The following is a 24,649-nucleotide window of genomic DNA, read 5'->3' on the forward strand; positions in this document are numbered from 1 at the left end:
TTGTGAAACCAGTAATACCGACCGGACAAAAATATCGTTTTACCATAGGAACACGAGCACACAAGTGGAAACGCGTCACGCATCGCATGCAACTGTGAGTGTGAGTGGGTAACGCTAGGAAGGAGAGAATGATTCTCCTTGGATTTAGAACGCCAAGAAAAATCCACCTGTCGGCCATTGTACATTAACGAGAGCGAGCGAGGTATCCAACTCGGTAGCGTCGAGGGAGTGAGTTTTTACGTTTGCTGTGTTGACCACTCTTCGTACCTTGAACACTGCAGTTGATCGAACTCAATCAAACCGAATATTTCCGGTTCCTATAGGTTAATTAGTCTTTTAGTTTAATCACGCAAACAAGAATTTGTACAACGAGCGCGTCCGAGATGCGAGTTGAGACCCTGCTTACCTGGTGAGTGCGCTTGCCAGTGTTTTGTATTGTGTTTATTTTGGAGGTAACGCAATCGCTACTTTTCGTGCTGGTTTCGAGTCGCCGCCGGCTGGAAAGCATTTTCTTCCGTAAGAGAAACGGTTCGTTATTTAGTTCTGGAGCAAAACACACGATCGGTTTGGTCACCCTGGGAGGCCCTTCAGAAGAATTTTTAGGATAGGCCCCCGAAAAGCGACAACACTGTGGCCGCGTGCTCACATGTTATTTTTTCTGGAATTTTTACTACGCATGATACAATACATACCTGGAATGAATCAATTTTAGATCATTCATTGAATTGTTTTACATAACCGCATTTTATCTAAAAAAAAACACAACGTAATCACAAATATTTTAATTGATGAAAAATTATTCGTGAGTAGGCATGTTTGTGATTGATGTCGATCGCAATTAATTGGTTATCGAATTCCGCCCGAATTAAAACCGTTTTTTGAATCAGATGATTTTATCATTCTAACTTTTAACAGAACCTGGAATCTTTTTGCATTAATATTGTACTCTTTCGAACATTTCCTAATCTTTCAATCAAGCCCAACAGTAATGTACCAATGCACCGCGTGCGCGAGCAATATGGCGTATGGCGTCAGGCTGCAAAGGCGAAGGGTTGCATTTCGTTGAGAGCATTGCTCGGTAGATATAATGGTGTTATGGTGCTAAGATTGGTCTAAGTGAAATATTGGAGTCGCCATAATTTCTCACTCAAATTTAAAAGAGTTTTGCGCTCAGTTTGTGAATTTTTTTAATATTCTCTTCTCTAAACTTGAACAAAACAGGTTGCCATAATAATCAGTAGTTGAAATTAAAATGCAGCTTCCTTGGTGGGCTCGATGTATATATCAAGCTGTATATTTTTCAATTTTTTTTAGAAATAAGAAAAAATTACACATTTATTTCAATGAAAATTAAAAATTTTGTACTTTCCAGTTCCTTAGTACTTTGATCATGTTGGTATCTTCGTTTCAATGATAATAGCGATACCTATAAATTGTGAAAAATCAATTTTACCAATATTTAAAATAATTATCTAAAAATTGGAACGAGCTTAAAATGTTCCCAGGTTGCTATTTCAATATGCGAGAGATTTGGCTCCTAAGTGTGCATGCTGAAAACCAAAATCGATCTAGCCAATCGCCATAGAATCGGAAAAAAACATTTTTTTAAATAAAAAAATATTTTTCGACGTTTCTACGGCGATTGGCTGAACCGATTTTGGTTTTCAGAACGTCATAAGGAAGCATATTGAGTGAAGAATGCACAGTAGCTAGATTGAGTCTGAAATCGCAGCGGAAGTGCATTAAAACTAAATTTTTATTTAAGTCTATGGTTGCGCCATCTGTTGGCGGCTTTGAACACTAAGAGTTTATTCAACTTTTCAATTAACCGATGAAAAATATCTCTATATTGAAAATCAGGATTTATTTTTCCAGAAGGGTAATTTAATCATCATTCGAACACCGTTGGATAGATCGCAGCAAAAGGAATCATAATCAACCGAAAAAATCAAAACCATTTTTTGTTTCGTGAAATTAGGCAAAATCTGAAATTTATCTTTACCATTCAGTCATGATATCTTTAAAATTAATTGACACTGTAGGGATGAACGTTCGCGAAGTTCCAAAAACAATACAACAATAGACTCAATGAACCACTATAATTCACAATGTTTTTATTTGTTGGCCTGTAAATCTCCACTACTTAAAATTATCAGTACATTGTAAATTACATTTAACAAAATAAAATTAATCGAAATTATGGTTTTTCAACCAACCTTTGAAGACTATAGGAGCATGAAATCGCAATCGCTCATGGTTTTTCGGAAATAAACTGTGGTCAGGAAATTGAAATTTCCCTGTTCAAAACAAAGACAGTCGTGGTTTGCGTTTGCGGTGGCTTTATTTATATTTTTCTTGTTTCTGCTGGCATAAAGTTGGAATTGATAAAATGTTACAAATTTAGAGATGGTGGTTTTATGAATCCTTGTTTGTTTATTATTTGGATCAAGCAGTATATTAAGCTGCATGCCTATTTCATATATTATACGATATTTTGCACCTCTTCAGTTTTGATGAAAAATGCTCTTCGAATTTCGAACACACCACAAAGATAAAAATTATTTTGCTGGCTTCTTCCATACGCAAAGCGGCTATTTAATTGTTATCCACAAATTTCTTTTTCATTTGTTTACTGAGCAAAGGTACAATATTAATTATTGATTAAATATAGATCAATTTTATTTATTTAGATCAACCGAGTAATTCAATTGAATATTATATCAATATTTATGTTTTTAATCAAATAGCACTTCTCATTTATATGGCAAGATTTACCAGAGACCGAAAGACCAGGAACCAAGAAAGTTAAAACTTTTAAAAATTTTAAGAAGGTATTAATACCAACTTCCCGGTTGTGTAGTGTGCTGTTTATTTTTCTGAATATTTTCAGAAAATGTCTTGCTCTCTAGTTTTGGCTACTGGCTGCAGCCCTAATTCGTGAGCATCCTGTTCCGTCTGAGGGCTGAGGACATTTCTGTAGAAATAGCGAAAAATAAACAGCTCGCTACACACTTAGGAAGCTTCCGAAAATTATGGCAACCTCGCGTGCTTCTGCCTTCATTGCCATCTTTCAAGAATTAATACTTTTCGTTTAAGATTTCAAACCTGACTCACCAATAATCTTAATCATTTTCATTTAAATAAATTTTTTACTGACAGTTGATCCCGTTTTTCTACCTAGCCCCTTCTACTTTTTTATATTAGAATTAATAAAAAATCAAACTCCTTAAAAAATAATTATTCGTTCCGCAAAAGTGTAGTTGCCTCTTGCCATATCGTATGTTTACGTTTTAACGATTGATTCTATAATTGTGATAATTGCTCTACAGATAAGGCATAATATTTAGCCTTATCTTATTTGAAGTTGGCTTTGCCAGAAATACAGCCGGCGATGTATACTTTTGAGACCCTTCCCACTTACCGGCTCAGAGAACCTTGAAAGGGGCTTGCCGTTCTTATTTATTTGCATCATTTTTCACGTTTGTGCTAACGCAATATCATAATAACTGCTAATAATTTTATTATGCTACCGCCTCCATCGCAAAAATTCTACAAATTTGGCGATGAATGGGATATTTGGCATTATTGAAATTATGGATTCATTCTTGTGCGAGGTGGCTTGCAGGCAGAGCGAGATCGTCGCCGAGTTTTTTTCACTCGTGTTCATTCGCTTGATCTCGCGCCTGCTTTGCCTGCTTTTTTCGTCGCTGTTACTGCACCCGGGAAAGAGGGGAGGGCCTGTCGCTGGCCCGTCGGAACGGCTCGGTTCGGCTGTGCCACGTAATGGCCGATCGATAACGCCGTGCAAATTGCCCTCCGCCGAGTGAGATTTTTCTGCATTTGAAGCGCCGACCGGCCGATCAGCTGCCACGGCTCGCCTGGCGATTAAGGCAGACACTTTTAGCCCGATTTTTGGTAGGTTGGCCGATGCCGACTTGCAAATTTGTCGGCCGCGGCTGCCGAAACAGGCGCGACGTAACGGCGCATTAAAGCGGGGCGCGGGAGAGGGGGTCGGTCGCTTAAGGGGAGGGGAGGCGAAGTTTTCGAGAGCTCTTGATCAGCCATCAGGCTGCCTGTAAGTGTTTCCTTTTTTTGGCAGATTTTCGTCGAAATTAGGCTTGTTGGGCCCGTTTTTTTGCGGGAATTGGCCTCACGGACTGCACGGCTGTAAAATTGGTGCGTGTTTTGCGTTCCGAACCGTCTGCTCGCGCGAGATTTGCCTGTTTCCCGTTGTGTTTTCAATCAGCGGATGAGTTGATGGCGGATCGGAGGGGAGGCCAGTGTTTTTCTCTTCTCAATCTGGTTATTCAAACGCCGATTTTCTCAACTCTTGCCCGAAAACGTTTTTGTCGCCAGCACATCTTCGGCTCATGCGAAAGCGACCACTGCTGCCGGTTTCGACGGGCGAACGGAACAAAACACAGCCTCAATATGGGACGCGCGGCACGTTTTACCGTAAATGGCCATGGGTATTAGGTACATAGTCGCTCGAGCGGTGCCCGACGCCTGGCCTCGCGTCCTCCCGATTTTGTGCAAATCACCCTTGCGGGCACTTTGTAACTCTACACGGGACAGTGCAGTTTACGTAAACTGAGTTAGAGGCTTGGCTCTGAGGTCCTTGAAGCGCACGCCCCCTTCGCCCCTTAATGGGCCCTTTCTCCCTTCGTCATAGCCAAAACAGCCAAAGTTAGTTGTCGCCTAGTTCGAGCCTCGGTCCTCACAATTTTGTAGTAAACAAATCTGTTGCACTCGTAGGCGCGTTTATGCTTCCTCTTGCAGCATGCCTAAATATAGAGTGAATCCACCTGTGCTTACGTCCCTTTCCCTTCTGTTTCAGGTCATGAACTCTATGCATTGCCTGCCAAAGAAGTGTCATTGACTTTTATCTCCGATGTTTCCAAACGAATCTAGTTCAGATGAGATTTCAGCGGAATCAAGCGATGCCTTTGTACAAATCCGCAAGGTGAGAATTGAAAAGAGGTCAAACGCGGAACGGATTAATTAAAAATCGCCATTTGGCACCCTATCCTCAGGAGCCTGCCGAGCACAGGGGTGTTTTCGGAGGGGTAATGGCGACTACCTCCTTTGATTCTCAGCGCCCTCTCTGCCCTGTGGACCAAGTGCCTGTATCAAGGGATTCAACCAGGGACCACACTCTCAGTGGTGCTATCAGCGTAATTTCTGCAACAGGCAACATCAGCAGCACCTCGGACGACAAGGCTGAGCAGGAAAGCAGCCGCCGTGCATCCGTCGCGCTAAACACTACACACGTTGTCTATTCCAAAGAACAAGCTCGACCTGAGGTTGCCATGACTGAGGAGGCGGTGACACAGGAACGAGCTACCAGAATTATGATGCACACAGGTAATATACAAACAGTCCTTTTCTGGAGGGTAGAAGCTCCATTAAGTATAAAGTTTTTTTTAATCAAAAGTTCCGCTGTTTATTGAGCAGAAAATCGCCCATATTGATAATGTGGATACAATTTATAAATAAGGAAGATTGTTTTACTTTCACTTGGAATCACTGTTGTTTGAAAGTTAAACATCATTAATATGAGGATTAACAATGTTTACAAACAAATTTGTTACTACATCTAATTTATTACTTAAATACTAGCCACAGTTGTTGATTCTCTCTGTAAACAAAATAGTTATATTATATTTTCTTAACTACAAATTAATATTACCTTGGCAAGTTTGTTGCAGTTTTGTAATGTAATATTTTAAATCATTTGTTATAGTGGCAGCAGCAAAAGCAGCTGGTCCCTGCGACCCCAAGTCTGAGGCTGGGCCGCGCGTGGTGACGGTGGTGCGCGCGTCAGCCAAACTCTCAGCGTCTGTGATATTCCCAAGCTCAAGGTGTGGCGCGGCGGTCACTCCGTCCCTGCAGCACAAGGGCAGCGACCGGACTGGCCAACAGGCACAACCGTCGGCCTCTGGAGCCGGCCCCCTTGGTTCTTCCAGCAGCACCCGTCTGCAGCATTGTGCACAAAGTCACACGCCCCTAAACACTCAGGCCAACTCTGATCCAAAAACTAGCCAAGTCCCACTGACAACACCACACTCTCCTTGCAATAAGGACCTTACGATGATGAAGTATCCTGCAACTGCTAACCTTAAGAACGTCATCGAACAACAACTCTGGCCAAAACAAGGTATACATTCTTAAAATTGATTTTCCATTGCTGTTAGTAGTTGATGATATTACCTTTTATCTTACTCCGAATATAATGTTATTTTTTATATGCGCTTTTGTTAATATAATTTAAGTTTTCTTTTGTAGCTAATCCTCATTAAAAGATTGCAATAATTGTTGATAAGTATGATTTATTGGCCGGTTCGATTTTTCTAGATAATAAAATCAGAAAAAAGTGCAGACATTTTTATTTCAAATAATCGGCTCATAATTAAGATTTCTATACCATTAAGTGTTCTTAATATATTCCGATTCTGTATCAAGGAGCTAGCATTTATTTAAGGGTGATTGCTCTGATGTTGTAGTTATAATTAATATTTTTGTTGTTTTTAATTTTGGTAAAAACTGTGTTTACAGGTGCTGCCTTTAAAGACATGCTCTCTGCAGTGAAAAGTTATAACTTGAATGTAATCATTCCGAAAAACCGGCTGTACGGACCAGCCTCAAACGCCGACTGGGGCATCCCGCGCGGTTGCGGCCTGCTAGGCGGTGGGGAAAGTTCGCTTAACAACGGCACCTCTGGTTGGGGCACTCCTCCCGCCAGCTCAGCCAACAGCGCCGGTTGGGGCCAAAACGCGAGCTCTGCCCCAAATGCTCAGACCGCCGCCCAGGGCTCAGCTCAGTGGGGAGCGGCCACTCGTCCTGTCCAACCTGCGGGACCCAGCGGCCAGCCTAACAAGGGCAGCCAGTCGCCCCAGCAGCAGCAGCCTGTGCAACAGCCTATTCAGCCTAGCAGCGCCTCAGGTGGCCAGCAACAGAACCAGCAGCAGCAACCTCCTAGTCAGCAAGCGACGCAGGCGGGAAATGGAACAGGCCAGCCGGCCCAGCCCTCCAATGGATCTCCCTCGTGGGCACAAGCAGCCGGCGGTGCCGGTGGTGGCCCAGGCAAGGGCCCAGGTCAGCCCCCAGGCTCAAATGGCGGCCCGGGAGCCACAGGCACGACCTCGTCCAAGCAACTGGAGCAGATTAACTCCATGCGCGAAGCCCTTCTCAGCCAAGATGGATGGGGCGGAGTAAGTTCAGAATTATTTTTTAGTTCCTGTTTTGATCCAAAAATAGGTTGGTTACATCAATAATGAAAGGAAACCAATTTTCATTTGATGATCACTAAATTGGTTAATTTTATTTTGAGCACTGGATTTCTCCCATAGAATGCTGAATTTACAATTTTGGCACTACAAATCATAATTATTCTCTCAAGCCATCACTAATCGTATGATATATTTATTCTGACAAGTAGCAGAACCAATAAATTCGTGTGGCCAGATTTCATTTAAACATTTCTAAATAAATAAATCGTCATGTGTGTCAAACTTATGTAAAAATTTGTAAAACTTAAAAATGAAATCTATAAGTTGTCGTTAATGCTCTTAATCCATTGATGTTAAGTTTTTTCATTCTTCATGAAATTTTACTCTATTTAATTTTTGGCCCTGCCCTGTATCTTGTGAGCCACAATCTTGCGATCAATAAATTACTTCCGTACTTAACTTTTATTCAAATTCGAATTTGTTCTTGATATAAATATAAAAATGCATTGTTCACATGTCGGTTAAACGGAATCTTTGCGTCGTCATATTATACATCTTAAGAGCTTTTTTATGCAGAATAAGTACTCTCTTAACGTTAATGAGGAACATATTTAGCTTTTCTATAACAATTTAAATTCAATGTGTAACCCATTACTTAGCCCTTAAAATAAACATTCTCATCTAAATGAGAGATGAAAATAGGAGTAAATAATATTCATCTTTTTGTGATTTCAGCAACACGTCAATCAAGACACAGGTTGGGACATCCCAAACTCACCTGAACCAGGTATGAAGGAAGGCGGTGGATGGAAACCCAACGTCAACAACGGCACCGATTTATGGGAAGCCAACCTTCGGAACGGTGGACAACCGACCCAGCAGCCGGCGGCCAAGACCCCATGGGGCCACACGCCCTCGACCAACATCGGAGGCACCTGGGGTGAGGATGACGACGTCAGTGACAACGCCAATATGTGGCAAGGTGTCCCGAACACCGGTGGAGGTGGTGGCGGCGGCGGCGGTGGCGGCGGCGGCGGCGGGCCATCTGGCCCTCAATGGGGCGCCGGACCGACCGCAATTCCCAAGAAAGAGTCTGACTGGGGCCCAGGCGGCAGCACCTGGGGCGATGCGCGTGACATGCGCGCCATGGGCATGGACCCGCGGGCCGCAGCCACCGCGGAGCGCGACCTGCGTGGCTCAATGGGCATGGACATGGGCGGCCGTGGAGACATGATGCGCCCAGACATGATGATGAACCCCAGAGATCCTCGCCTCGGCGGTGGTGCTGGCGGTGGAGGACGTATGAACGGTGAAGGGCCCATGTGGGGAGCCCCCAAGGGCCAGCAGCCACCCGTCAACCAGTGGGGCGGACCACCCAACAAGGAGATGAAGACCCCCTCTGGCTGGGAAGAGCCATCACCGCCTGCGCAGCGGCGCCAAATCCAGAACTACGACGACGGCACCTCGCTGTGGGGCAATCCAGGTAACCCGCAGGCGCCCACTTGGCGCGGTGGTCCGACCAAGGCGGACGGCGGCAAGGTATCCCACTGGAAGGACATTCCGCACCCCAGCATGGGAGGACGCAGCTCGGGCATGCAGTGCCCACCGGGCATGGCCCAAGGCCGTGGAATGCCCAGCGGCGGCGGTATGAAGCCGGACGTGGCCATGTGGGGCCACCCTCAGCGCAACGGCTCCTGGGACGGACCCCAAGGGCCACATGACGGACCCTCTGGCTGGGGTGACGACTCAGCAGCGGCCAAGATGGGTGGCTGGAATGAGCCTAATATGATGGCCCAGGGCTCGTGGGGCGGACCTAAGCCCAAGATGGGCTGGGGCGACACCTCTGACGTCGACCCGTCCTCGTGGGGCCACCCCAAACCCGTGAGTGCCGCTAATTCCAATTTTCGCGACAAAAGGATTGACTCGGATTGCTTTCGGCAGGGCCCGAAGCCTCTGACCAAGGACATGATCTGGGCTAGCAAGCAGTTTAGGCTGATGACCGAGATGAACATCGGCTACAAGAAGGACGACATCGAGAACGCTCTGCGCTCCACCAACATGAACATGGAGGACGCCATTGAGCTGCTGAACAGCATGCGAGACGGCTTCCGCCGATCTGATGAACATCCGTTTGACCTCGGCGGCTCAGGGGGCCCCCACCCTGGAGGCCCTGGCGGCGGCGGCTACCCTGGTAGGGTTGGGTACAACCCTCCTCAGCAGATGCCCTTCGCACCACCGGTAAGTTGAACCAGGCCGCCTTCTCCCACACAGGTTTCCCACTTTTTTAGAACTATTAACCTTGAATGCGGTTGGAAATTGGAATGTAGAGTTCTGTTCGTTTTGTGATTGACTTGTTTATTGATTTTTCTCATCGGTGCGGGGTGTTTTTCTCTTTACCGAGACTGGCCACTGTAGCTGAAAAGCAGCATTGTGTGACATTTTGGCTTCCAAAGTATATTGACGCTTGTTGCTTCTTTTTGGCGATTATTTGAAATTCGCCCTCCGCCCCCCCCCCAGTCCCACCCCTGCCACCGTGGCCTCCTTAAACGCCCGCGCGCGCCCTCCCCCTCTTTCTTTTTCTCTCTCCCGCCCAGTCAATTTCTCACCATATATAAAATATCACACTTCTGATGGTCGGTCAGTTGTGGGTTGGCGCGTTTTTGTGTCGTCATGCCATTTGCATTGGAAGAGACAAAAAGAGCTTGTTTTTGTCTGTAGGGCCCTGGTGTGAACAATGCCCCTAGTCTTATGAACAATGCGAACAACCCTAGTCTACCCAGTATTAATACAATGAGCCCAGCCATTGTGCAGAAGATTTTAACCCAGCAGCCACCCCCTGCTGCTGCTGCACAGCCATCCACTCAGCAACCCTTCCAGTCGGTGAGTCAGCCCCCCCTTTGATTAAACACACATCTTCTTCCACGTGTTGTGTACCTATTGGTTTCCATGCAATAAAAAACCATACCAGAATTGATAATTCATAAGTGGACTAATCGTGAACATGCCAAAAAAAACGCCCCACAAATCCTTGTACCGCAATTTTTTTTCATCCGCCTTTTCTGCTCCATCACGCCCTTCTAATTTTTGCAACGCTGATTTAATTTTGCCTTGTAGTGTGGTAGTATTTCACTTCCTATTTCTTTCTTTCTCTTTCTCATTCTCTTTCTCTTCTAAACAGTTGTTAGCGCCAAGAACCATTTCAAGTTGGTGTCTTTGTGAACGAGTTGAATTTCGCCACTCACTTACTTCTGTCCTGCACAGGTGCAGCGAACTCCACTCAGCCAGCCGCAGCCTTCTGCCGCCCAGTTGCGCATGCTCGTGCAGCAAATCCAAACCGCGGTTCAATCAGGCCATCTCAACCCACAGGTGAGACTACTCAAAATAAATTCGCCCTCTAATCGCTTACGTCCCGCTACCAACCTGATTGCTCTCGGTGTTAACCATTTGTGTTGTTTGTTTGCTAGATTCTGAACCAGCCACTGGCCCCGCAAACACTGCAGCTACTGAACCAGCTGTTGAACCAGATAAAGTTGCAGCACAGCTTAGTGCAGCAGCAGACGCTGATCAGTCTTCAGCCGCTGACGAAACAACAAAACCAGAACCATTTGCAGATTTCTGTGCAGATCACCAAGACGAAGCAGACAATTGCCAACCTGCAAAACCAGATCGCGGCACAGCAAGCGCTCTTTGTCAAGCAGCAGAGCAACATGTCAAGCGGCCAGCAGGCCGACTATTTCCCCAAGCCTCCCATGCCTGATCCAACTATGTCACTCGACGTCAGCCTTGGACACCTCTCCATCAAGGAACCTCAATCACAGGTCAGTGTCCTGTGTCCAGTGCCAGCATATTTTTTAAACGTATTTCATTGCAACGCTCTCTCTTGATTGAATGTGGAGATGTAAATGTTTCTGTTTTGCAGCAGTCCCGCCTGAATCAATGGATCAAACAAGACAAAGACAATGACGGTTCGATCAACGAATTTGACCGCGCACCTGGCAATTCAAAGAGCCAGTCGCACACCTCACCCAATATGAACCCACTGCTCGGTCAGGCAGACAGGTATAACGGATTTATACCAAACCAATCTGCCGCTTACAAGTCGCCTTATAGCACGTGGTCCTCAGTCGGGCGTGGCGCTGGCGACTCAGGTTGGCCGGACAGCTCTGCTGAGCTGGGTGGTGGTGCGCAGAACGACAACACCAACTCTTTCGAGGTGCCAGAATTTGAGCCTGGCAAGCCGTGGAAGGGCAGTAACCTGAAGAACATCGAGGACGACCCCACTTTGACGCCAGGTTCTGTCATGCCATCGCCGTTGTCGGTGCCTACCATCAAAGACTCAGTCTTCTCAACCAACAAGACTTCGCCTCCATCAAGCATTGTGTCGTCGGCCGCGGACACCATGTCCTCGGTCGGCCTGTCTAACCCCACCTGGAGCTACAACTCTGCCTCCTCGGGCTCAGCTTTCGCAAGGTGAGTCTTCTAGGAATACTCGGTCTAAATTTGATTGGTTTATCTTACCTTTTACTATGTTTGTATAAACTTTTTTTTTGAAACATTGTGACAAGACTGAAATATGTATTGAGAAGTAGATGCAGAATAAATATTTCTATAAATCAACTCGTGTCTCAGTTTGAGCAACAATGGCAGCGGACCTCGCGCCACGGGTGGTTCCTCCTCGTGGAGCACTGGTGGCTGGGGTGGATCAACCTGGCTGCTTCTGCGCAACCTGACTCCTCAGATTGACGGCTCCACCCTGAAAACTCTGTGTCTGCAGCACGGACCTCTGCTAAATTTCCATCTCTACCTGAATCATGGCCTGGCCATGGCCAAGTATCAAACTCGTGAAGAGGCCGCCAAGGTGAGCGATCAGTCTCTTTTACTCTTGAAATTTTCATGCTTAAATTGAAATTTACTCAGCTTGAGATATAATGCATAAACGAAGTTCCATTTTTGTTTTATTTTTTACTGCATTACGCTCCCGCGAAACTTTGACAAAGAATTTGACTAAACGCGGGACTTGCTGCCCTCAGGCCCAAGGCGCGCTAAACAACTGCGTGCTGAGCAACACAACCATCTTCGCTGAATCGCCTGCCGACAGTGAGGTGCACAGCTTGATGAGCCAGCTGCATAGCTCTGGCTCTCAAGGCCCCAGTAGCGGGGCAGGCTGGGGTAACCTGCGGCCTGGCTCAGGCCCCGCCAGCGGCCAAAGCGGCAGCGCCGCATCGGCCGGCGGTCAGCAAGGCGGCCAGCAACCCAACAAGCCTCCCCCAGACGCATGGGGTGGCGGTGGCGGAAGCAGCAGCCAACTGTGGTCGGCGCCGACCTCGGCGTCATCACTGTGGGGCGCTGCGCCACTTGACGCCGGCGACCAACATCGCGCGACGCCCTCGTCGCTAAATTCGTTCCTGCCGGGCGACCTGCTCGGCGAGGGCATGTGAGGTAGGCAGCACCCCTCCTCCGCTTGCACCACGAACCGACGCGCCGCCTGATTGTTCCAATCGCTAAGATAAACGAAAAATAACTAGCTTTGATCCCGAGCTCGAAAACAATCGGACAGAGTCCCACCCGAATCAAGTATGACTATTCATAGTAGGACACGACGTGTTTTCCGCTTTAAACCCCTGTGATCTCAACGTCCTTTTGTCAACTGCACGAGACAGCGCAACCGTGCTGGAGTTGCGTCTGCTTGTGCTACTAAATTTATTGAAACTATTAATAAAAAAAATGAAAAACACACAACACACACATACACAATGACATTTAATAATGTAAAGAATAAGATTACTTGTAAAAACAGGTGATATTCGAACGATCATGATGTCTTCACACTACTGGTAATATTCTTGTATGGCAAAATAATCGAGAGAGATACTTTTTAGAAATACCGTTAGCTGCAGACGAAACACGTTCAGCGCGACACCCGAATCAGAGCACGAGTGTTCGATCCATGACCTCGGCAGTTAGAAATCTCGTCGCTCTTGATTATTTACCTCGACTTTGGGGCTGAATATCACAAACACGCGAGACGCCGGCCTAATGGCGGGCGTCTCGAGATTTTCCAAATGAAAAATACAGAAAAGAATACAGCGCTGTGAATTCATAGTGGCTTTTTTCGATGACGAACAGAAAGTTTTAAGCGATCCGGAGTGTATGTCTCCTTAAGGCGCGTGCAATTGGGCGAAATAATTCCAATCAATCGTAGTTAATTTAAGTGCTGTGTGTCGGTTTTCCGCTTGAAAAGGTGCAAATGCGACTCAAACGTGCACTTCTTTTTTCTGATACGTAGACGTTAGGCCGTTCAAGATATTTGTCACATTTTCTAAAGTTCCCTCTGCAGCTGTGTGGCATGGAGAGGGTTTCTACCGCTCTATTCAGAATCCTCCCTCGCGATTCAAACGAGCGTTAATCCGAAATGATGAAAAATGCCAAGCTTTAGTATGTAAGAAGGCTAATGAAGAGGAAGATTATCATTAATTAAACAAACAGAAAACAACTACAATTAAGATTAACGACACAAAGTAAAAGTGACGGCCGATGAGTATAAATTCACGCGCGCGCGCACTCACACATACACATGTACACATTAATGAAAAACACTTAAATGTTGCGTCACTAGGATATTTAGAGTATCGTGTTTAAGGCTCTTCTTCCTCGACGACGTTGATGAATATCTTAATTGTTCTCTGCGTGTACCAAAATAAATTTGGAAATGATTATCACGTTAATGCTAATCATAAGGATTCCTAAGTGTTAAGCCAGGTAGGCTGTAAGTTTTTTCTGCTGCTGAAATTTAAAACATTTTGGATAAGCTAAGCTGTTAAAATTTAAGATCTCTGACCCGGCACGGATAAAAAGGCGTCTTGTGCGATTAATAATCGAATCATGCCAATATGAATTAACGTGAGAATCAAATTAATTGTTGTCGTTATTTAAATCGATTTAATTACCTGACCTTGTGAGCTAATGCAACTCGGGCGCGTTTTTATCCGTGCAACTGAATGTGATAAAAACACTATATGTGTATATAGAATATAAATGATACGTTGTGCATATTGAGCGAAAACAACACACACATACATAACATACAGACACACATTTTCGTCAATTTTAATGATAAAACGATCGATGATGAGACGAATGTTGAGCCCTGACGCTCTCGCTTCGTCAGAGCTTTGGCGTAAGAAATCACACCCAACACACACGTTTCAACAGCCTGAAAGGGTAAATTCATTGTAATAGTAGACGATTGAAAAAAAAGAATATTAGCAATCAACCAAAAGGTGGTAATGTTTCATTGCTCGATTTCGTTCTTTAAACAAAACGCAGTTTGAAATCACACGATACACACATACACACACAACACGGCGATCCTATTTTCAACAACAAAAGTCGTTCTTAAAAAGTACAAGTGTTCACGTAAGTCATAATAACTAAATAAATAATTATATTGAGGCCTGATAGAATTATAATGTTGCGACGATGATGATGATGATTAATGAATAATATTTGAAAGACTCATTACGGAAAAGTCCATCCTTGCCTTCTTTGCTTATATGTCGACGCTTTTAATTAATTGATGATTCTCTAATTTTGTATTCTTAATTAATGCGCTACACTGAAGTGAATGGGATAAGATTATAATACGAAAGAGAACAATTACCAGCTACCAAAACGCAAAATTAAGTAATGTTAATACTTTGGGTGAGTGCATTTGAGAGAGTCCTTGTCTCTCGGACGACGAGTGAGGTAGGCGTCTCAAAAATACTTAAAAAACCAATCAACAAACAATAAATTTACGCGACCATTGTGATTTGTGATGAGACACATTTACAGCCGCTCAAGTGGCCAATTGATCAGTTAAAATAGTTGATCGAGTGCTAATAACAAACTTGTTTAGCTTTAGCATCGCTGGGTTTTTCTGTTGTTATTTACTTCTGATGCTCGGGGCTTCTCACATTAGCATGTCGGAAAACGGTGTGGAGAAAAAGTTGAAAAAAAACGAGCGAGAAATGTGTTGCGGCTGCCAAAGTCCTGAGAGCAATTATTCCAAAATTACAATACGCCATGTCACACGATTGCGCGCAGAAGCAAGGTATCGGCTCTCTTAAGCCTTTGATTTTTGTTGTTGACCACCGAGAGACTCCTTTTCTTCCGTTGACCTAATATTATTGCTTTGTGCAAACGCGTCATAGATTTTTCTCCTACTTGTGATTTTGGCGTCGAGCCGATTCCTTGATGCGCGTGCCGATCCGTTCTTTTGTTGTCATTAGCTAATATTTTGCAAATCCAGTATTTTGTGATGATGCAGAGTGCCACCTATAATTACTATGCATGATGATTATGCTTTCCTTACTCGTAATTATGATCGTATTATTATTCCTTTGGTTTATGATGCATTATTTGTGTAAAACTGACCACTTGTATGTCCAATATAATTAATTACTATTATATATGATTTTACCATTTAGGTGATTATTTGATTATTATCGTCGTCATTTATTTTAAAATACAGGCGCATGCTGCTAAAAATAATACTGAACGCTGCTTATTATTTCATTTCTTTTGCTGCTTCCTCTTCTTCATGTGCGTGAATTGAAGAGCTGCTGATTGATTGATTGATGATTATTATCGTGTAGGTTTTGTTGCTTTTGATCGCGAAACGATCTCTTCTCCTAAGTAAAGTCTGGTTTGTCACTCGAAATGACAAAATAAAATCCTCCCTAAGAACAGTCAAGTTTGAATTCATTCTCAAAGTCGGCCTTTGCTGCCATTCGACCAATGAAACGCACTAAATCAGGAGTGACAGGCACAGACTAAAGATAAACTCTTGGAAAGTCATTCCCTGTTTAGTTTTGGTTGTGAATTCTTATAATGTAGATAATATACTCACGGGCCCCGCACTTTAGATAGGCTGACTTTGTTTAATTAATTAATTATTGTCCTACACGCAACACACACTTCTTGGGTGCGGCATCTGCTTTCACTCACAGCTTCTGCTTTTCTTCTCAGCACAACAAACACACACATACACACACGTGAAAATCTCGATTCCATTTTGGCCTAATTAAGTGTCGTTTCTACATTTTCCATAGCAGAAAAACAACCATGTGATAATCGAACACACGCGTCAAAATTTTCACTCAACTCGGGCCGCCGCGTCCGTATTTTGGCCTTTGCATCCCGATTTTTCTCCTCGCAAACCGTCCTCACACACGAGTAAAATTAGCCATGTGACGAAACCTGTCTCCTGCTCGAACGGGGCCCAGTCATCAATTAACAAAAGAAACTATGCAGATGGTTGTTAAGGAAGTAAAGTAAATTTAATGTATTTTTGTCAAAGTGAAACTTCCGAGGCCAGTTGTGATAGTGAATATCGACTTTTGCTCGGACGGTCACTTAATTCAATAAAGAGAAAAGAAAAGAAAAAATAACGTGCAGTCGCAAACACCTGACGCCTTCTGTGCTGGATGTCGTGTCTCCCGACTGACCGACGAGTGGCGCCAAACACGCTTTCTGCTGGATGCCTTCGACTCTTTGATTCCGTTGCAAACTCTCCATTCGAAACTACAAAGTATTACACAATAAACGTACAATCAAATTTAAACACAGTTGTTAGCGAGCAGTAGGGTTAAGGGGCAGATGAATGGAGGGAGAGATGGCCTTTCAAAAGACCCACCCCCGTGGACACGAGGTCGACGAGGTTCCATTGGACGAATCTATCACACACATATTTATATTATAAAAACACTCCCCAAACGTTTTTTGCAAGTTTCGCAACGACTTTCGGTCCTAACCTGGCGCCACTTTGACGTTACTCGGATCAACACGCGTGTCGACAGAACAATAAATGTGTCAATATTAACCATATTTAAAAGCAGGCGCGATTCATGAATTTAAAACTCGGGAATGCATAAGACTACGATGATGTTTTCTATGAATAAGGTGTGTCGTTGAATGTCTAATTTACTCCGCGATATATCTTAAGAATTGTGTTCATCAGAGTGAGTAAATGACGGTATTAAAGGCATAAGGGTTTCATAGGCTTAAGTAAACAAAAAAAAATACAAAAATCTAAAAAAATGTCCCTGGATGCGAGAATTCCCCTTACCCTGTAAAGGCGTGTGAAAGGAATGAGTGAACGGGTGGAGGTTATTCCAGGGTCCCTATTAGCGAATGCATTCTCCCGTGTAACCAAAGAGTTCAACCCGCTTGCCTGTGGCCAACAACCATATGTGTGACGTAGCAAAGCTTGTTGTTTCCCCTCCGCAATATTACATATTATATTACGTCGTACTGTGTGCAAACTCTTCCTAACTCTGCATTTTGATTTCCTTGTCAGTGAAGAAGTAAAAAGTAAACAAAGGTTTGAGTTGATTCTCGTGACTATATACGCTCCGATTCCAATGATTTTAACGGGTTGTGATTACGAATTAAAAGATGATATCAACCACTCGCCAGAAAAAAAGGTTTAGATAAGACGGACAGAGACACACTCTTTTGAAACGGGCACAAAATGTAGAATGACTTGAACGACGACTAAAATTTCGAAACACTCGACTCGCACGATTCCAATCAATTCGGAAAGAAATCCAAGTGCCTTCAGTGTGCTGACGAAACCTTCAGTTTTTTCCATTTTTGTGTGTGCACTCGAATCGATTTAGTTTGTATAACTCGGGTGACGGGTTAGTTTGTTAATTTTATGATTTTAAAAATCAGAAGACACGCTTTTCTCGCTGGAGCCAGCGCAGAGCCGCCTGCCAGAATCAATGGTTGCTCAAATTCTCTCTTTATCTCTCTGCCCTTCCATCGTTGAACGTGCATTTTTATAATATGACTTGTGATTTAACTAATCAGTTGAATTAAGAGTATTTTCCGGGGAAAATTGTATAAGACTTGTCGCGATGCTCACACTCCCTCACGCTCCCGCTAGTCACCGAATCGACTTCTCTCGCGTTCCTGATTCGTCGTCGTTTTTCTTGGATAATTAATTAGTGAACTCGATGATTGCACTACACGAATGATATGTAGGCAGCGGTGGCGGCGGCTGGCGCAGGCGAAAGCCCCATGCACATTGTTCCTTTGTTGATTTGTGCGGCACAAAACTCACGATTGGTCAAAACGCGTTTCAAATTGGTAAACTGCTGACGTGCCTTTTTCCATTGGATGCGATGAATGCGATTGGATGTGGAGAATTCACAAAATAACGCAGTCGACAAGATTCAGTTGTTCCTCGATAGAGATTTATACTAGCTAAACAAACAAATTGTAACCAAAAATCCAGCTGGCCGCTTATTTCCTCGCAATAATTAAAAACAATGAAATACATTCGAATGGACCCTCTTCCAAAACTCAACAACTAACTCTCATTTTGTGATTGCCATATCCTAACGTTAGGTACATTTCGTCTCCTCGAATTCTGGGGAATAATCAAACTCGGTTTTGCGATATCAGTTCAGGGGGGAAATTGTTGACTTTTGCGAGCGGTCTATTGGAATATCGTTCAACATGCATTTTATAAGCAAAACCAAGTGAAAATGAATCAAAACTAGCCGAAAATTCTCCATAAATGTCTTGTGGCCTTACGATGACAAAACGAAACAACAATAATCCTACCGAACATCAACAACTAACTAACAAACAAACAAACGCCCTTCTTAACCCCTTGAAACCGTATAGAGCGATTGCTGTTTCAGTATTTTTGAATCCAAATCAATTCGACTCGGAAGGAAACGCGTTCTGTGAAAATATGGGAGGGAAAAAAGTGCCGGAGAGAATAGAACGCTTACTTAGCAACACACACACACACACTCACACATATTTCCTGCCTAAGAGTAATCACGACGCAACATATCAAGCAATCGCATTAATGATTAGTACACACAAACACACACACAGACGTTTCGATTGTTAGTTACCCCCGGCGTGCGTTGGACGACTCGTTTTCAAATTGCTCTTTTCTGCCGCTCTTTGTCACTCCTCTATAGGTCTAATTGTGTGTAATAGTGTAAGGAAAAAAACCGTTAAGATCAAAATTCGCCAATCATCAAAGTACAAGCAAGTCGGACGCCTTTCGACTCGCACTGGAAGAGAAACAGTTCTAGGCCAAGCCACTTTTTCTTGTCGTTTTCACCCCCCGTGACGTCCCCGCCCCGCCCCCCTCTGAATGCGTGACTCTTCCTCGTGTCGGCGTGAGTGCGTATTTGCGTGTCACTCAAGTAGCAAGAAAGAAAGCTGCATATTATATCTCTAAGGTTGCCCCGTCGACATGCCAAACTACTGCCTCGGAACTTTCGTGGACTTTTGGCCAACTCAATATTAAATAAATAGTATATTTATGCTTTCTCTCATATCGGGCCATGTTGTTTGCAGTGGTGACTCTTATGAAATAAGTCAATTTCCGTTGTCAGCAATCGTCCAGCAAACGAATGGAGCTTTTCGCGAGACGCCCCTCCCTGCAAGCGTGATTTCCGGATTTTTTGCCCCCCTTCGGCTCGAGCGGCTGCCGTCGATCCCTTTCGTCCGCCTCCCCGGCGCTTTCGTGGTGTACCGAGCGGCTGCCAGTGGCGCCACGTGCAGGCGTCGGCCTCGGCCGGGGCCTGCCACGCTTTTAAACCGCAGACGAAGCTCATGTTCAAATCCACGACGTGATTTGAAGGCCCGAAACAACTTGCGATTGCATTTTCCTCCCTCGTTCCACTGAAGACACTGCGCTGCGGACACCACGGGGCATCCGGTCGGGGCGGATTTCGCTCATTTGTCCGCACGGGTGGGTGGGAGGCTCGCCGTGTCGATTGTCGATATAAAGCCGCGGCTCTTTGCGTTGTTTACCAGCCGTGTGATAGCCAAGTACCTGAACGAAACGCCGCAAAGGTTCGACCACCACCATCACTACCACCAACTGCAAAATCACCAAGTCATTTGGCTGCTCTTGAACTTTGAGAACGCTTCATTCCAATAATCGTTAGTTCTGTCATAAGCGCGCGTGTGATAATATGTAATTAACCCCCTTTGAAATGTGCGAGCTGAAAAGAAAACGATCAAAAATTTGTGGTTCATTTCCGCGGCAGCTGGCTGAACTGGTTTAGCGAGCGGCTTTTCACTTGAATTTGCGCCCCAGCCGGGGTTAACAGAGCGCTTGTTCCCGCCTCGTCAGGGTCGGCGACTGACCTAACTAACATTTGCTGGTCGAAACCGATTTGGTTGCTTGTTGAATTCCCGAGAGTTAACCACGAACACTGACTGAAAGGCAGCTAGCTATATAAAAAAAAATAGTCGATTACACCAGAGATCAAATGAAGTAAAATGCGCTAAAAGTAAATTTACGCCGTAGGCTAATTTTTCAGCAGAGTATATTAAATATGAATTTCTCCGTGTGCCATGTTGGGAAAACTGGAAGAGAGTGATTTAGAGGAAAGGAAAGCTGTACTTTTATCGTGTCTCACGCGTTAGGCTTAAAACAAAAATCAGCAGTTTCGATTGTGACGGGGCAAGCGGACACTCTCCGCGGGTGTTCGTGTTTTTTCTTCCAAATCCACGCAATATATACTCAAGTTGGCAAAGTTTGCGGGCGAGAGTCTATGTGCTACGTTATTATTTTAATTATTAGTACTATACTGTGACTGTAACAATTTATTATTACATGATATATATTATGAATATATGCAACACGCGCGTAAACTAGATTTAAGGATCATACACACATAAACACTTACACTTACACACACACACGAACGCAGTTTGATTTTTGTAAGGTTAGAATTAGGATTTGAATTTCATAACTGTAACGTAATTATAGAACTGGGTGTTTAAAGGGTGTTTGAAGGTGCTACGGTCTTTAGATAATACTAAAATACTTTGACACGAAGTGCGTACCAACACAATAGCGAGAATAGGCCGAGTGGGCCGGGTGGGCCGGCTGATCGCTAGACGGACCCGCTCCGGCGGCCCTCGGCGCGTAGTTTGTTTCTCATCGCGACTAGCACGTAAGCGCGCGTTTACCCTTCGTACGTACGCGTAAGGATTTTCATGTTCTCAAGGAAAGTGAATGAATAAAATTACACTATTCTACATTTATGAAAAACAACTAATTGTAATTCAATTTCAATGTGACACTGCTGTTTTTTAATAATAAATGGATACTGCATACATATGAAAATATTGGTTATACTTTCAAAAGATTGAGCAAAACGTAGTTGTAAGTGTTGTGATGGACAAACATAGGAAATTATTTTAAAATAAAATTTGCAAAAAATTCCGACAAAAAATTCAAAGCAGATCAGATGCGAAAAGCACCAAAAATCCTTCCTGCATTGGTGGAGATGGCAAAAGACAAGAATTTATTTTGTTTTGTATAATTCTATATATTTAATCGTTGTAAGTCAGTCAATCTTATCGCAATGGGGTTGGAATAGCTTTTCGTTGCCTCCGATTCAAACACAGTAGACGCAAAATTAGACTCACACACACACTCTCTTTCTCCGTCTACTATTATCTAACTATAAAGTGAATATTATCCACCTATCTCTCTCTCTCTTTCTCTGATTTTCAAATTTAAATAATATGTATTTTAGCGGGCATTTGTGGAGTAAGCAATTACGTGAAATCAAATCAATCGAATCTCACAACGTGCAAGTTTCCTCAGCAAAACAAAAACTGAAATCGTTTTACAACTAACTAATTAAGTTCTGCACCAAGTGCAAGCGAATGATAAGATAAACCGATTGGGGTGCCAAACTACTGAATTCTGCGACAGCCTCAAATTGTATCACAAATAGACAAAAATGCCCACGCTTGAATCAAAAGACGGCGCCGACGACGACAACCTCCTCCTCTCTCACTCTTTCATATCTACTCTTCTGGTGACAAAAAGAAAATCGATAAAACAAATATATAAAAAAAATCTCACAAGATAATCAACAAAACTGTTTCCTAATTGCTCAGACGAACATTTAAAGTGTAAGGACGTTCCTGTGATAAATGATTGCGATTTCGTTACTTAAACTTAACTATATAATTACTAGAGTTCAGTAACAACACAACTGGCGGCGGCGCCAGACACGAAGGAGGCGGGGTCGGCGCCGACTTGACGCACTTCCCAGCAAGCGACACGAACATTCTGAGACGTGCTGTGAAAAAAAAGAAAGGGTCGGGGATCATCCCCGCCGATTAAGCACTCAAATTCTGCTGCTTTTTACGAGACAACCCTCGGCACTGAAACAAATTTTTTTCTCACACCCACTGACGAAAAGAAATGAAAAAATAATAAGAGAAAACTTGAGGAGAAGGGCGAATGGGCAGGCATTTTCGCGAATGCTCAAATATCTTGGCTGTAGACGCGCGCGGTTCCTGCCGCGCTCTCGACGATACAAATCGCGCGAGCGACTTCTAAACTCACTGCAATTATATAATGGTAAATATTATTACACGTCGCACTGTGCGTCCTATTCTGTTATGATTCATTCATTTTTATTCCCTAAGTTGAGAATGACGGAAACAAAAATAATTAAGGGGATTAGTCAATTCAACAATCGCGACCAACGACTTTTATTTTCCGCGGTCCCTTCATACTCTCTCTCTCTCTCTCTCCCTCTCTATCTTAAAGGTTTTAACTTGCGCCAAACACACTCACTCACTTCTACCTGCTTCCCTCTCGATATTTAAAAGATAAATAAATACTTAATAAGCACTGACAAAAACATATGCTACAAACTAAGCAGGAAACTTGCATTCGCACAAAATTTTTTTAAAAATACGTAGGTCGATTTGCCTTTTTTGTTCTGCTCGAGTTTAAAATTTTTAAAATGTATTGCGCGAAAACGTCCTTTCCGTTTGGAACGGCTCACAAAACAAATCGAGTGCTAGAGGAGGGTTTTCCATTTTTTTTTCAAGTCCTCTGAGACTCCGAATAGTATTGCTGTAATTGTGATCTGTTAATTACAAAGACGAAAATATTTCTAAAAAAAAGGATAAGATGAAGCAAAATTTTTTTATTGCAATTGGGCATCGGAAATGCATCAAACCGCAAATAATAAACAAAAACAAAAATACTGCGTGCGATATATTTTTCGTGTTGTTTATCGATATTGCGAGAAACGAACCGCTTGTGTATCCACCAATACTTGATGTGCCCCCGATTTTAAAAACACTGTGTTCCACTGGATGATGCTTAAACGTAAATGAATCAACTGAAATACCAAAAATCAATATCATTGTTGCCATTAATATATACATTAAAAGTAATCAATAATCGACCAAGAACGAACAGCACAGCAACAAAACTGTTTCTTTCTGGTGTAGTTTTGCATTCAAACTGTCTGTCACTCTGATATCTCGCATGTTTCGATTTTTCCACTCGTACACTAAACTTATCAAGAGAGTGATATGGCCTAACCGGAAGGACAGTAAAATAAAAAAGACAAGAATTCGCTTTTCACACACACAGACCAAAAGAATGTCACAGTTCCCAGGACCCAAGACTTAGTGCAAATTTAATTTGCACACGACTTTTCGACATTTTGGCTGGACGAAAATGGCAATTCTTGGCGAACTCGGTTGAATCAAAGTTGGCTGTTCCTTCCCCCAAATCTCTGCCTAAATTGTTTGGCTTGCACAAAAATTTGGATTCGAGCGGGCCGCTGAATCGGCTGCAAGTCCGTCTCTATAGCCTTATTAGCACCTATCTCACAGCTCGACCTTTGATTCAATATGCAAATCGACGACGATATGTTTTGTATTAATTCACAAACACACACGTCTCTCTCTTGATAACAAAAAAAAAACAGCAAAAAACACGCGCGTATATATTGTATAACCTTAAACACGCCATTGTCCCCTTCGATCATCGCTCGTGTAGGATTGATTGCGCGATGGGCTAATGTTTTAATCTTAAGCTTGCTACACACAGACACACACACTATACTTGCTACCCGAACGAGCAAGAACTTAAATGAATCCGCCGCGCGGCGGCACCCCTGCCCGCGCCGCTCGTTCCCTGCTCGACGGACGGGCAGGGGCGCCCTGCTTCCACCCTGGCGGTGCTCCTCTCGGCTGATTTCGCTTACACACACATTACACATTCACCGTTCTGTTGTTTCCTTGAGTCATGCGATGAGATGATAATAATTGTAATAATAGGTAATATATCAGTGTTCTGTTTGAATTTTGTTTCCTAATGTATGGTCTGAGCAAGAAGCCACATTGCGCGTGTTCACCGCTTGGCTGAAGAAATTTTTGTTTATTTATCAATTATATTGACAAAAGAGAGATGAATTAATATGATATAAGTAATAATTACAAAATAATCTACCATCCTTTATGTGTAATGACCAGTACTACAATGTATGTTGCGTTGAATAAAGGGTGTCTTTCAGTGTCAAAATTGCCGTTTTATTTACTACGACTTACCCCTTAAAAATCACTCA

General features: G+C 43.6%; 1 protein-coding gene across 7 annotated transcripts; it reads left to right on the top strand.

Moving 5' to 3' along the window:
* Window positions 1-115: 115 nt before the first annotated feature.
* Window positions 116-24,606, top strand: gw (trinucleotide repeat containing adaptor gawky). 7 transcript variants are annotated; one of them, XM_065487069.1, is made up of 14 exons: window positions 116-409; window positions 4,838-4,963; window positions 5,034-5,364; window positions 5,744-6,157; window positions 6,556-7,211; window positions 7,965-9,110; window positions 9,171-9,467; window positions 9,948-10,109; window positions 10,491-10,595; window positions 10,694-11,047; window positions 11,152-11,288; window positions 11,340-11,699; window positions 11,859-12,087; window positions 12,260-24,606. In XM_065487069.1, the coding sequence occupies exons 2-14, from the start codon at window positions 4,892-4,894 to the stop codon at window positions 12,665-12,667; spliced, it is 4,671 nt and encodes a 1,556-aa protein (XP_065343141.1). In that variant the 5' UTR covers window positions 116-409; window positions 4,838-4,891; the 3' UTR covers window positions 12,668-24,606. The 7 variants fall into 7 exon arrangements, with proteins under 7 accessions (XP_065343141.1, XP_065343135.1, XP_065343139.1 ...); XM_065487063.1 differs by having other exon boundaries at window positions 117-409; window positions 11,149-11,288; XM_065487067.1 differs by having other exon boundaries at window positions 117-228; window positions 11,149-11,288.
* Window positions 24,607-24,649: the final 43 nt, after the last annotated feature.

The sequence above is a fragment of the Cloeon dipterum genome, chromosome 3 (assembly GCF_949628265.1).
Source record: "Cloeon dipterum chromosome 3, ieCloDipt1.1, whole genome shotgun sequence".
NCBI lineage: Eukaryota > Metazoa > Arthropoda > Insecta > Ephemeroptera > Baetidae > Cloeon > Cloeon dipterum.